The 14112-nt window shown below is 26.4% G+C and overlaps 2 protein-coding genes across 2 annotated transcripts; both read left to right on the top strand.

Annotated features, from left to right (window-relative positions):
- Window positions 1-324: 324 nt before the first annotated feature.
- Bm9728 (hypotetical protein, conserved) lies at window positions 325-2308 on the top strand (the record flags this gene model as incomplete). The annotated part of the gene is made up of 5 exons (XM_001894137.2): window positions 325-435; window positions 832-960; window positions 1397-1484; window positions 1604-1707; window positions 1925-2308. The coding sequence occupies 5 exons, from the start codon at window positions 325-327 to the stop codon at window positions 2306-2308; spliced, it is 816 nt and encodes a 271-aa protein (XP_001894172.1).
- Window positions 2309-9950: 7642 nt separating this feature from the next.
- Window positions 9951-14052, top strand: Bma-ptr-11 (Patched family protein; the record flags this gene model as incomplete). The annotated part of the gene is made up of 9 exons (XM_043077470.1): window positions 9951-10098; window positions 10566-10735; window positions 11061-11201; window positions 11395-11585; window positions 11929-12001; window positions 12252-12484; window positions 12968-13266; window positions 13397-13584; window positions 13807-14052. The coding sequence occupies 9 exons, from the start codon at window positions 9951-9953 to the stop codon at window positions 14050-14052; spliced, it is 1689 nt and encodes a 562-aa protein (XP_042933404.1).
- Between the last annotated feature and the right edge of the window lie 60 nt (window positions 14053-14112).

Below are 14112 nucleotides of genomic sequence, written 5' to 3'. Positions count from 1 at the left end.
GATTAATCTCTTTTTTCATACAGTAATATGTTCTTGTGTTTTGGTTTTTTCCGATGATTCCAAGAAATGTGATAAAATAGAGCATTTGTAATACTGTTAACATTTAGTTTTTTTGATTACTAACATATCGAAACAAATAACTACTTTGTATCATTTAATCATTGAGTTAGATAATCAATCATTAGTGATACATAGCAGCATGCAATACTTCTATCTGAGAGAGGCAGTTTAATGAATGAATGAATGAATTTATATTGGATGAATGTTCCAGTTCGTAGTGATATTTGTTAAGATATGTTTTCATAGCAAGGATATAATGCAGATATGGAAGTTGGTAGTTGTGTGATTTGTACACAAAATCTATGCCTTAGCAATGTTTCGTCTCTACCGTGTGGACACACATTCCATTATAACTGTATCCGGCGTTGGCTTGCGGTAAGATTTCTTTTTTCTCTTTTTTTTTGAATATTTTTATCTACTGAAGTAAATAGTTCACGATATCGATGATTGTTGACTTTAAACAATGTCAACTAAATTTCCAAACATTTTTTACTCATCCAAAAAACATCTTTCCTTATAGTACATTTTTTCGTTTATCGGTAGTTTAACCAGTTGGGTAATGATTAAATGATTATAAACATAGTTTAGATGGTCATGTTCGACTACTTCTGTTATGCACTAAAGTCAATGTTAGGTAATAAATTCTGCGGAATATCTCGAGCAGTACTAGATTTTAATGTTCAGATTTGTAATTCGTTCCAGTAATCTGTAAGAGGAGTAATTCAGAAAAAATATTCAGTAGGAAAGATTAAGCCAACTTTAAGATTGCAGCAATCTCAACAGTGTCCTACCTGTCGTGCAGCGTCAACACCTATGAATATCGTGAAACGTTTATATTTTGCTAATTGTACCGATAAAGCTGTGAATGATAGCAAAACTTCAGTAACTGATTCTGATACGGTAATGATAACTCTTTCACAGCTAATATGATCTGTATTGTAAATCTATGTATTTAAAGTCGGTATATTCTCGTGATGACTTTAGATAGCTATTATTGAAGATTTAGAAGTGATAGTCTACGATCATTTCATTTATCTCAGACTTGTATAGCTCAGTGACCTTAGTTAATATATTAGTACTGGCTAATAATGAATGATTTGGTTGTCTAACACAAGACTTCTTTGATTAACACTGGTAGCATGGTTATATTACTAATATTTCACATTGCTCAAATCATCCTCGTTTACTACAATGCGAAAATGCAAATACTGGAGAAAGTTTTTTGTTAAACAGTTCTCTTTTAATTTACATTAAATTGACAATTTTTGATTAGGGAATGCTTGCTTATTAGGACAGTAGTTTGTCTTTTGCTTAGAAAAATGTTCCGTCACTACAGAAATCCAAAAAGATGGATAAATGTGATGTTGGTCATCGTAGTGCTGGTAATGATGAAAATTGCAACAATAACAGTGGTGATTCTGAAGGTTGGACTTATGATTAATTTTATAAAAACTAACCGAATTTGTGCAGAAGTTATTGAACTTTAAAAAAAAAATTCATAAATGAAGTTGAAAGAATAAATTAGTTATATGTGCATTTTTAGATGAAGAAGTGGATAGTGATTTCACAGGTAGTGACGAGGACTCAAGTATGAGTAGTTCGGAAAGTGAAGATTTGGATTATCATGATTCAAGTGATGCTGGTACCGTATTTATTTTATTTTCATATATTCAAGGGTACTGCTGTTGTTATAGGTTGAACTTTAATCACTATCTCGGGAAGATTTATTCTAACAGTAAAATTTTGCAGTTTCTGATAATAATCTGTTTAGACTTGGATTTATTTAATAGATATTTTGAAGCTTATGGGAACATATTATTACCAAAGTATTATCACTTGCTTATCATTGTAGGATAATATCTAGGAAAATGATTTAAATAACGTCAGTAAGGTATCTTTAGACATGACAAGCCTATTGGAAGCATCAGCTAGTGATACATCGTCAATTTCACTTGGAACGTTTTCGGATGCAGTCAGCGAAACTGATGCAGTAAACCATGACAATATGGAAACACCTAACTCGTTTAACGATCATGAAGAAGTTGGTAATGATCATAATAATTATACCTCAGTCCTGCGAATTGAACGTATCAGTGATGATGGTGATGATGGTGATGATGATGATACTAGCAATGATGAGGATAGTTTTAAGTCTGATGACAGCGATAACCGTGAATCACAGGAATACAGCCGTTTGTTGAATCATTTCACTTTTGAATTACAGGTGTTTAATCGAAATATTTTATGAGACTTTATAATGATGCAATGCACTGTATCATTCTTTCTATTCCATCAAATGACAGTTTCAAAAATTGTTCATTTATCACAGTTTTAGACAAGATTTTTCTGCTCCTGTCAAGAATTTCGTTTATTTATTGTATTAAATATTTACTTAACTATTAGTATGTACTGTATATTCTATTGTATGGAAAGTATCTCCTTACTTTGCATATTATAAAGCATTCTTTAGTGAATTTGTCAGACTCAAGAAGAAAAATTTTTTTGGATTTAACAATTTTTTATTCTATCCTACGTGACACATTCGGACTCTAACCGGGTCCACGCTTACTCGGATCTCAGTGATATTATCACATTAAAAATTCGAACTTATAGTTAATTGCAATTAAATGGTTGATAATAGATATAATTCAAATGCATTTCATTGTTACTGTCTATATTAAGAGGAAGCATTTCATTTTTCTTTTGTCTCATTCATCTATTCCAATTATATTTTTAGAATAACTTAGTTTAATTTGGCCTTAATTTCAGCATCGAAATTACCGATGTGTTGTGTAATACCATAGTTTAATACCGTAGTTTGCTATGTAATACCGTAGTTTCTAATCTATTAGTGGAATACTTCCAAATATCACACTGCTCCAAAAATAAGGACATTGTTTCAATTTCAGATAAGTTGGTAATCTTCTTTTATCCATATTCAGAAAATTACTATTGATGAACTGCCGATTTTGATGTTTGGCGCCATGCTTACAAAACCATAGTTTTCGAGTCCAAATTATAATTCATAGTCCTTCAAGTTTTATTTTGATGTTTTTAAAATTTTGAATTTAAGTTTTATTGAAAAAAAAATAAAGAGAAGGTAACAATTATCGTTTGAAGTAAATGATAGTAAATACAGATTGATAGCGATTGAGACCTGTTATCCCTATTATTATATGGAAATATAAGGATTAAGTAGAATAAAATGGAAGAGAATACAGTAAAATAAAATAAAGTTGAATGAGAGTTGAAAAAGGTTATGAATGAAATAATTATTAATGTAAGTTGGAACTCTTTCACCAAATGTTTCTTTCGTTCCTTAGCCTGTTATGCTTTCCTAGTCGATGTTGGATTTTTCGCTGATTTGCTCATTTAGTTAACTAATTATGTGTTAATTTATTTAGTTCATTTGTTTAATCATTCTGTTTTTAACTTATTTGTTTCATTATTCATTATTTGCATGTCCATTTTATTTGAATTTGTTGAATTGATTTGCTTCAGTTTTTCAAATTATTGACTAAAATAGGGAGTCAAAAAATTCAATTGAAATGAATCTTCTTCAAAAGTTTCCTTAATAACAGCATTGGATAAGACTTGAGTTATTATGGATCAACAAAAAAATCATATTACTCTCCAATAAATTTATTTTTTTTCTCATTTTGCATACTTCAAAAAAATATTTGCTCTACTAAATAATCGTTTCGGTTGATCCATTTCTTCTCTTCTCTTCTCTATTAATCTCTTCAAAAGAAAAAAATTGAAAAGAAGTATCTCTTCAATTTGTATGGTTAAAGTTCTGGAAATGAAAATTACTGAAAAATACTACTTGGTATTCTTAAACCAGTTTGATGATAATTACTGTAATAATCATGATGTGAATAATATAATTTTGAATATATTAATGCTATACTCCGAATTGTTTATTAACTAATTTTGATTATATGAATGAAATCTTATGCATTGCATTTGTGCCCTTACACTTCATTCTAAATTTAAATTAAATCAATAATTGTCATTTAAATAAATTGAAGACAAATTAAGATAAATTTAAAAAAATTCAGACAGACCGAAATAAATTATGGTACTTTAGCGCCATAAATATTATCAAACAAATTTATCTCGAGGATGTTAAATGCATCATCTTGTGAACGATAATTTTTATATCACCTGAATGTCTTAAATTATGGAAATTTTTCAAATTAGCAAATTTGAAAGTCCAAAGATAGTGTAGAACTAACTCATTAAATGATATATAAATCCAATTATAATCTTTATTTTTTCCTTCAAATATATCATTTTCAATGATAATTATGAAAAGTTTGAGTGAATTCTGAAACTGACATGCCCACTTAATACTTAAAATTGTAGTAGTACTTTTTATAATGTCTTATTAGTTAATTTCCCATTACTACCAGCCTTTCCCTTCCTTAGTCTTGTGATATTTATTTGTCATCATAATATAGCGATTAATCAATCCTTTATTCTCGCTATTATCTATGATATCCTATTTTATCATTTTATTTACTGTATGGATATTATCACCTCTAATTGAACTTTGAAATTATGCTAAAGTACTTTGCATGCATAAATTTAATAAATCTTTTAGCAACTGTAAATTGTATGCATTTTAATTCCCTAAAATACTCCAATTTCTTCTGATCATTTTCAGTTAACAATTTCATGTCACATTATATCCTTTCGAGAAATTTCATGTCACATTGTATTCTTTCGAGATATCTTCATCTACTGTACTCTTCCTTGTAATCAACTATATTGTTCTTGAAACTGGTTTTTTGATTTGATTACTGTTTATCTTTCCTTTTCTCTTTTTATTTTTTCTTGTTTACTTTTGTCGCTGTTTGGAAAAATAAGTATAATACATAAGTAAGAAGAAAAAGCTTGCCATCGAAATTTCTAGTAAATTAGTTTAAAAATCGACACTGATTGAATTAACATTTAATAAATAATTTTACTAAAGTAATTATTTCACCGACTATCTTTTAAAGAAAAAAAAATAGTCAACTTTTGACATTTCAACAACACTTGCAATTAATGATAGCTCTTTAGTAACAATATAAGCAATTTTTTAGGGTATAGAAATGACTTGTTGTCAAGAAATGGTATCATTTTTTAATTTAACAATTAATTCATATTAAACAGTACAATAATTACTTTTAGTTTTTAAAAATTACTTTCTCATTTTGATAGGTTTCAGATGACACATTCACAGAATTAAATTTTCCTTTGTAGTTTTTATTTTTTATTTTTGTTTGTTTCAATGAGAAATTTTGTAAAGTTTTTCTATAATTTGTAAAGTTTCTCTTTTTCAATTTATTTATTGATGTAAATTTCTTCAACAATTACAATTAATTTCAGTCATTCATTCATTCACTTGTTAATTACTGAGATATAATGCATAGAAATTAAGCACTTATTCGAATACTTGAGACTTTTTTTCATCTATAAAATGTTACTATTAACTTTTCTTAAAAAGACTAGTAAATAAATATTAGAAATTCTAATATCGACAACTTACACTAATGAAGTGCACAAAAATAAAATTTTTTCATGATTTCATCTTGCATCTTTTTTCAAATGGACAAAATTAAATCCTTTTTTAATGGGAGAAACATCAGATCAGATTAATTAAATTACTTTTTGTATTATTTGAAGTGCTACAGAGTTTGATAATTGCTCGGCAAATTCTGATATTAATTCATTTAATTTGAGTTTATCCAGTTTGATATTTGATTTTCTTTTTCTTTTTTTTTTTTTCTTTGTTTATTTCTACAATAATAAAAAATTATCTCTAATTTTCGAAAAGGTTAGCATTCAGTGACAATTTTTTGAAATATGACACAGAGGAATTAAATTCTATGAGAAACGAATCATTCGTTGCTCTTTTGTCCATTCGTCCATTTATTTCTTTATTTATTCATTCATCCGTGAAGCAATTATTTCAACTAATTTAACCAACTATGAACAGCTTTTTTTTTTTTTTTTTGGAAGTGATCGAAATAATCGGAAAAGCTATTTTGAAAATTAATCTTAGTTTACTTTTTTTTTTTGCATACATTATTTCAAATAAATTTTTCAAAACTACAATACAACTAGAAATTTAATTTAAAAAATTAAATGTAATAACTTTTTAAAATTTTTGAACAATCAGTGATAAAATTAAACAAAAAATATAGAAATGGAAGACATAAACACTAGAATAATTTTTTGTAAGGTTAAACAATTTTTGAGGAATATTTGATATTTTCTATATGTATGTATAGGTGTGTGTGTTTATATCATTCTCAGCATTTTTTCTTGAACCTTTTGATTAATTATTGATTGATTAATTATTGACCAGGTATGAGAAGGTAAAAAAAGTTTTTATGGTACAAAAATCTAAGCAATTTGATTAATTTTAAATTTCAATGTTTGTAAAATGAAATGGAAAAAACCTACTAAGGTGAATTTTAATACATTACAATAAAAAAAAAAAAATAAATAAATAAAATAAACATCAATTGGACTTCTCTCTTCCATCGTTTTTTAATGTCACATCGTCCATTTTAAACTCAATTTTTCTCTCATCAATTTCCAATATCCGCCCTTAAATTGACTATATTTCAATCTATTTCCAGTTTTTCGGAAGAGTTCCTAAATTAAGAACCTTTTTTTTTTTTTTTTTGGTCGATTTAAAAAATATACAACCAGTTGTTGTCTCTTTTTCCGATTCATTTCCAATAGCATTTCGTAAATTATCTATTATTGATCAAATCATTTTGAATTTCGATTAATCAGTAACTTAAATATCTTGTAATTAAAAATTTTTATCTTCAAGTTCATTAAAAGTTGATGAAAATTTTGACACGAAATTGATTGATAGTGATAAAGTAGAGGTATAGAGAGAGAGAGAGAGAGAGAGAGAGAGAGGGACAGATTTTTATAAGCGATAACAAATGAAATAAATATCTCTTCCTAGCAAATAGAAAAAGCATTAATTTGGTATATATCAGAGTTGTCTCTATTTGTCACCTGGATAAGATAATTTCAGCTATAGTTGACACGCAGGTCACGTGATTTGAATTCAGGATTGGAATTTCATCTTTGTAAATGACTTTAATCAAGTCTTCAAATGGAGTAAGCGGAATCTTTTTTTCTTTCTTTCATTTCTATTTTGTATAATCTTTTTCTATTATGCCATTTGTTGTAGATAATTTCATGAATAATTTATGATTTATTTTATTAAATTAATTTATAAATGATTTAGTAACAAATGTAAATAATCTTTGAATTGTTTGGATTTAATTTTTTAAGTAATTCTGTCTTACTCATAAATAAGCATTTGTTATTTGATATTGCTAATGACAATTTTTCATGTTTTTTTTTCTCTACTATTTTATAACAATATTCCAAAATTCCATTCAAAAAAAAAAATTAGTGCAGTATTTAAAAAAATAAAAATTCCAAAATTTGAATAAAATAAGAAAAATTTTATCAGAGGTTATATCTGCAAAAATTTTGAATTAAATTTAATTAAATTAGATGTATTTTTTAGGCATACATATGATCGAGTTAATCGACAGATTGCTATTACCATTGCCACATATCCATACCAATTCCTTTTTGCAACACTTTTCTTTTCCGCATTTCTGTCATTTTCACTATTTCATTCCACTTTAGAAGATGACATACGACGTAGCTTCTCACCACCTAAGTCGAGAGCAGCCAGGTATCATTAATTTCTCTCTATTTTTACTATTACTAGTGATAACTAATGATAATGTCATCATAATTATCATTCAGATCATTTCTGTATCATTCAAAAAAGCATTCATAATTTTTTCTTTTTTTTTTCAAAATTTTTTCGACAGTATATTTATGTATAAATTAAAAAAAAAAAAAAAAAAAAGGATGAAAGTGTAAAAAAATAATGATTTAGAGGTTTGATATTCCTAATTTTTGCTAAATGTTAGTTGATGTAGGTGAAATATGATCTGAATCGAGTAGGTTGCAAAATCGAATGGGTATTGTAATGAGATAAAAATTATTGTTGATCAAAGTTAGTAAATAATATTAAAAAGTTTGAGAAAGTAGTCGTAAGCAATCGACAAATGCCAACTTAAAATAAATATCCAAAAAATCCAGAAAAAAAATTTCGTAGAAAATTTTTAACGCAAACAAAGGGGTGTAATTGATAACATAAGCATTAACTTATAATAATAAGTCACCTAAGTTACAATTCTGCAAAAGAGAGTCAACTAAAGAAAGTGCTATTAACTTTGTTAAATTTGACTATAATTATATTACATATCGAATGTATGCTTTAAAATATTTTATTTTTTATCATTGAACCAATTCTTAACATTATTTAATTTAATTTAATAATCATTTATTAGTAATTATTTCTTCTTAAAAATAAGCTTTTTACAGGGAAGAAGAAATATATAAACAATTTTATAATATTGCTAGTGTTCCTCAACGTGCTTTTATTATATTTTATGCAAAAGATGGCGGAACAATGCTACGTGAAAGTCATATTGATGAAATGTTTCAAATCAATAAAATAATGACTGATGTTTTAAATAATACGGAATATTTTGATTTACCAATTTGTCATCCATTTTGTGATGTCAATAAGCCAATTAGCATTTTCTGGGTAATATTAAAAGAAAATAGTTTTTGTTAATTTTTGTTGTTTTCTTCATCGTAAATGTACACAGAAATTACCTATAACAATGCTTATTTTTAAAATCATAATTTTTTTAAACGAAATATTATTTTATTTAAATTTTATTTATTTCTAAATGGGTAATCATTAATTTTTAATTAACAATAAGCCAAAACAAAATAATTGATTGTTATCATTGAAAATAACTGTATTATTTCTTTTTCATTGATTTTTTTTTAACAGCAAAGTTTGCAAGTAGAAAATAAATAAATATGATTTCAAAAGATTAAATTTTTTTTGTCTTTAACAAATAATTTTCAAAAATGAGACAAAAAGAGTAAGAGAAAATTGCAATTTTATTACAAAAAAAAAAATTTCAGGATGAATTCAAAAAAAATGGAAATGATACTGATTACGACAAAGATGCTATATTTTCATTCCCAGTATCAACCGTATTTGGACAAGAATTTTTTCTTGGCTCAAATCTATTCAGTGTTCAGTCCTCCGGCAATGTTTCCAAGTTTTTTAACTAATTGAATAAATTCTTTTTTTTAAAAAAAAATTTCTTTCGCTTTTTATAATGAATATTTCTGTCACTATTTTTGTATTCATCATTTTATGTTTCTTGTTAATTAACAAAAAGTTTTATTATTCAAATGAAACACTTCTTTATTATTTCTAGATTATGTATTTTCGAATCGATCTACGATAATACATGTAGGAACAATTATGTTCTGGCATTTAGCTGATGCTGATAATGCACATAAACTTAAGACACTTCAAAATGTCACCATAACATTGTTTGAAATGTCTAGAAGGAGAAATGTCACCAAATGGATTAATTTCAATATTTTTGGTGACGAAATTGCAAATCGTGAAATGATTCGAGGCGCTTATCAAGTGAAAAAAACTTATAATATAAATGTTTTCTTGCAAATAAAAAGATGTGAAAAAAAAATTTAACTATTTAATTATTTGGACTTTTTTAAAAACTTTACTTTGAAATTATATTAGTTATCATTTTAATTCGGTTATTCATGGAAATTTTTGAAACTTCACTCATTCCCTGATGAATTTTCTAATATTTTTTTGGTTATTTAAATTTTTTTTTTCTGTAATTCAAAAATTCATTTGAACTGATCAAAGAAATTATTAGGCAACGAAATTAATGACAGTTGGATTTCTCTTTCTCATTTGTTTCGTATTTCTTGTTGTGTGGCGCAAAATGGAACTCAATCTTTTACCGCCAATTGTCTTTGCAACAATATTTTCACCACTTCTAGCTGCCATCTCATCTTTTGGTATTATTTCCTGGTTACGATTACCCATTTATTCTATGATGTGTGTCACACCATTTCTCATTCTTGGAATTGGTATATTTATTTTTGTCATTTCATTTCACTTTTTTTTTTTTTTTTTTGATACAAATTTATTTTTAAGCACTAAGTTTTCAAAGTGCTGAAAGGTTTTTAGTGATCTCGAAAATTTGGTGAAAAAAAGTAGCAGTTGATCAAACTGGCAAACTATATGAATTTTTGATCCTATAGAAGCTTCTTTTATGGCATTTCTAGTAATGATGTATGCTGGAAGTTAATTAATTTATGACAGAAGTTAATTTTACGTAGATCCAAAATTAAAAAGAAAGTAAGATTTAATTTTAAAGTATGACTATAAGGAGATAAAAAAATTATTTATGTTATATTATCATAGAAATGATCGAAGATAGAGGAATGTATGAGAAGAGTTTATTAGAGAAAAAAATTGCAAAATAACCCAAATTGTAGCATTAATTAAATATTTTTTCCTTTAATTATTAAATCAAATTTTAAATGAATTACAGGAGTGGACGATGCATTTATTATGATTCAAAGTTGGACCAATCTAAGGGCTAAGACATCTCGCAAAGAGCGATTAGCACAAGTTTTTATCGAAATTGGACCATCAATTAGCATTACATCGATGACTAATCTAATTGCTTTTGGTATTGGTTATTTAACTCCAACACCACAGGTAAACAACTCAACAACATTTCACTTTGTTTCATCTTTGGACATCCTCAATTGTCCATTTTTCTTCTCTTAATGTCCTTTCATCTCTTCCTCAAAAATATATGTTTTATCACTATCACATAATCAGTTTAGTGCACAGATTCATCAGATTAGTGGAGGGGAAAAACAATTTTATTAAATTTCACAGAATAAAAAAAAAAAAGAGAAAAAAAGCAAAATAAAAAATTTAGTTATTTTTTCAACTTCTTACCAATTTAAATATTATACAAAATAAGGTTGCTAACACTTAAACTTATAATACTTAAAAAAAAAATTTTTTTTTTCAGATGAGTTTATTTTGTTTGTGTACATCATTTGCTTGCTTATTGGATTATATTTTTACATTTACATTTTTGGCACCAATTCTTTACTTAGCTGATAAATCAGAGAATGATTATGTGATGGCGAAAAAAGTGTCAAAAAATGAAGTAAGAAATTTTCGAACGATGAAAAAGAAATTGTGACCGTTTTAATTTCTTCTGCAAAAATTTTCTCATTAATGATGGTTTATTATCTGCTCATTTACTAAATTTTATCCTGAAAAATTTTTCAGACAAATTTAACGAATAAAAAAAAAAAATCATTAATTCTTCCATTATATTTTGATAAATTTAATTATAGCTTGGCGAACAATGTCTAGCAAGTTATAGTAAATTGATATGTTCATGGAAGGGTCAAATTATTGCAATAATTATATTAGTAATATTATATTCTCTGTCAGCAATAGGAGTTATGAAAATGAAATCAACCTTTGAACCTGTAAAAGCATTTCCATCTGATTCAATATCTACAAGTTCATTTACTGTTCTTCGGTATGTGTCTTATTTTATGTGAAGTCTTATTTTTTCTTTCCTTTTTTTTTTTTTTTTTTTGAAAAATTTCTAATTCTAAGACTTTTATAGATTCTTAGTAAAATTTTAATTTCAGAAATGATTTAGATAATTAAATAAACATCATTCAGAAGCTTTAATAAAAATATCCTCATCCAAGCTGGTAAAAATGATTTAGATAACTAAAAAATCAGCAAATATTTGAGCTTTTCTCTTAATTTTCAAGATTATTAGACAATTTTTTTTTTTTTCATTCTTTTATTTTTTCCTTTTTTACAGAATAAAAAATGAAACTGAATTTTTTTATTTGTGATAACATTTTCAGAGATGTTTTTGATCAATTTTTTCCACTTCAAATTGTCATTAATAAACCACCAAATATTAGCAACTCAATAGAAGTACGTTTCTTTTTCATCGATAAATTTAGTAATGATTAAGTAATCCTAGAATAATTTATGATATAATTAATATATTTTTTCCTCAAAAATTAATTTCTCTCTTTAACTTAATTCAGTTTGTTACTAATGCAATTTTTTATTAAATTTATTATTGAAATTTAAATGTTATTTAATTAAGATGAATTAAAGTTTTTTTTTTTCGAAATATAACTATGTCTAATAAATTTTAGTTCTATATTGAGTATTTCAGTATAACGAGTTTCACGATATGATAAGAAGCTTAGAAGCGATACCTAACAGTTATGGACCCAATCGAACGATGATTTTCCTGAAAACATACGAAGATTTTGATCGTAAAATATACAATTTCTTTAATATGTTAGGTATAGCTGATCAGGAAAAATTTACACCTTCATATGATAATTTGCCGATATTTCTGGATCACATCAAAAATCCACCATTCATCAAAATGAACAATGAAAAGTTAGTCGTAACTTTCTTCCATTTTTTTTTTTAAATGATTATTGATGCCTAATAAATTATAAAATAATTCAAGGATTTTTTCCTTGACTAAAAGTGAGATGAATATGTTACATTTATTGTGAATGTTTGTTTACTTTAGGAGAGAAAATAAACCTAAAAAATAAAAATAAATTGATATTAATGGTGATAAAACATCATAATTCTAAATTTTAAAATGTTAATACATGTGGAAAGATAATCTTTCAAAAGACAACATCAAAATCGTATATTTGTAAACTTTTTTTTATTAATAAATAATTTTATGAATAAATGAAACTTACAAATGATCAAAACATTATACCATAAATTAATTAATAAAATTATAAATATAAATCTTTTGTAAGAAATATATTCTCATATAATTTTACAGTTAAAAAAAAACATCATCTATTCATTATGAACTGAATTTTTCAAATATTAAATTTTAATTTCTTTCTTTTTCAGAGGTGAACATAAATTGGTATCATTCGTAATTACAACAACTGCTCGAAATATGTCTGAATGGTCAAACCGTGCTGAATATGTAGATGCATGTCGTACAACTCTTCGTAATTATCCACATTTCAATGCAACCGTTTATGATGGTGACTCAGCTGTACTGGATTTAATATTAACTGCAAAAAAAGATCTTATTGGATCAATTACTGTTACAGTTATTTGCATGGCAATTGTATGCTTATTTTTTATTGGTAGTAAAATTGGTGTACTTATTATTGCTTCAACAATATTATCCATTTGTTTTAGTAAGTTATTTGCACGTTCATTTCTACTTAATGTATTAAAATTTTTACATTTAAAGAAAAAAGTAAATTGATATGGTAAAAAGTAGGAATAAAAGGTAAAAGTTTCAAGCTAATTTATTATTTTTTTAAGCATTAGTTGGCTCATTATCATGGTGGGGTGCAGATATGGATCCTGTAACAATGGTTGACGTACTTATTGCTACCGGATTTAGTGTCGACTACACTGCTCATATCGCATATAAATTTTACAAATTAACCGGGTGTCGGGAAGAGCGAATTAAACAAAGTTTCCGTGAAATGTGCGGTCCTATGTTTCAGGTGGGATTTTTTGCTTACATTTCTTCACTCTACTTAGCTATTGATGAGTAAATCTAAAAAAGAGCACATTTAAAATTGAATCCGAATCCCTTGAGTTCAAATTTCAAATCTTGACTCATTCCTAAATCATTTCTATGAAGAAAAAACCTAAACACCAAATTAAATTTCAGCTCAATTCAGAGCTGAACTATAATTCCGGCAGCAAAAAACTTTATTTTGCAGGCTGGCATATCAACGATACTTTGTATGTTACCGCTTATCTTTGTTCCAACTTATGCAATTTTAGCATTTGCTAAAACAGTTTTTCTGGATGTAGGTCTAGCTTTGTTGCACGGATTTTTCATACTACCCATTTTACTGGTCACTTTATGCCGCGACAATCGGAAAGAAGCCAGTAACGACAAAACAATGAACACATCCGGAATGATAAATAGCGACATAAATAATGGCAATCTATTAGAAAAATAAGTGAGCATAAATTTGCACAATTTTATTGTTTTCGCTATTCCAAAGTAATAAAAGAGAATG

This window comes from Brugia malayi (genome assembly GCF_000002995.4).
Source record: "Brugia malayi strain FR3 genome assembly, contig: Bm_v4_Chr1_scaffold_001, whole genome shotgun sequence".
NCBI lineage: Eukaryota > Metazoa > Nematoda > Chromadorea > Rhabditida > Onchocercidae > Brugia > Brugia malayi.
This window is presented reverse-complemented; position numbering and strand designations above follow the sequence as displayed.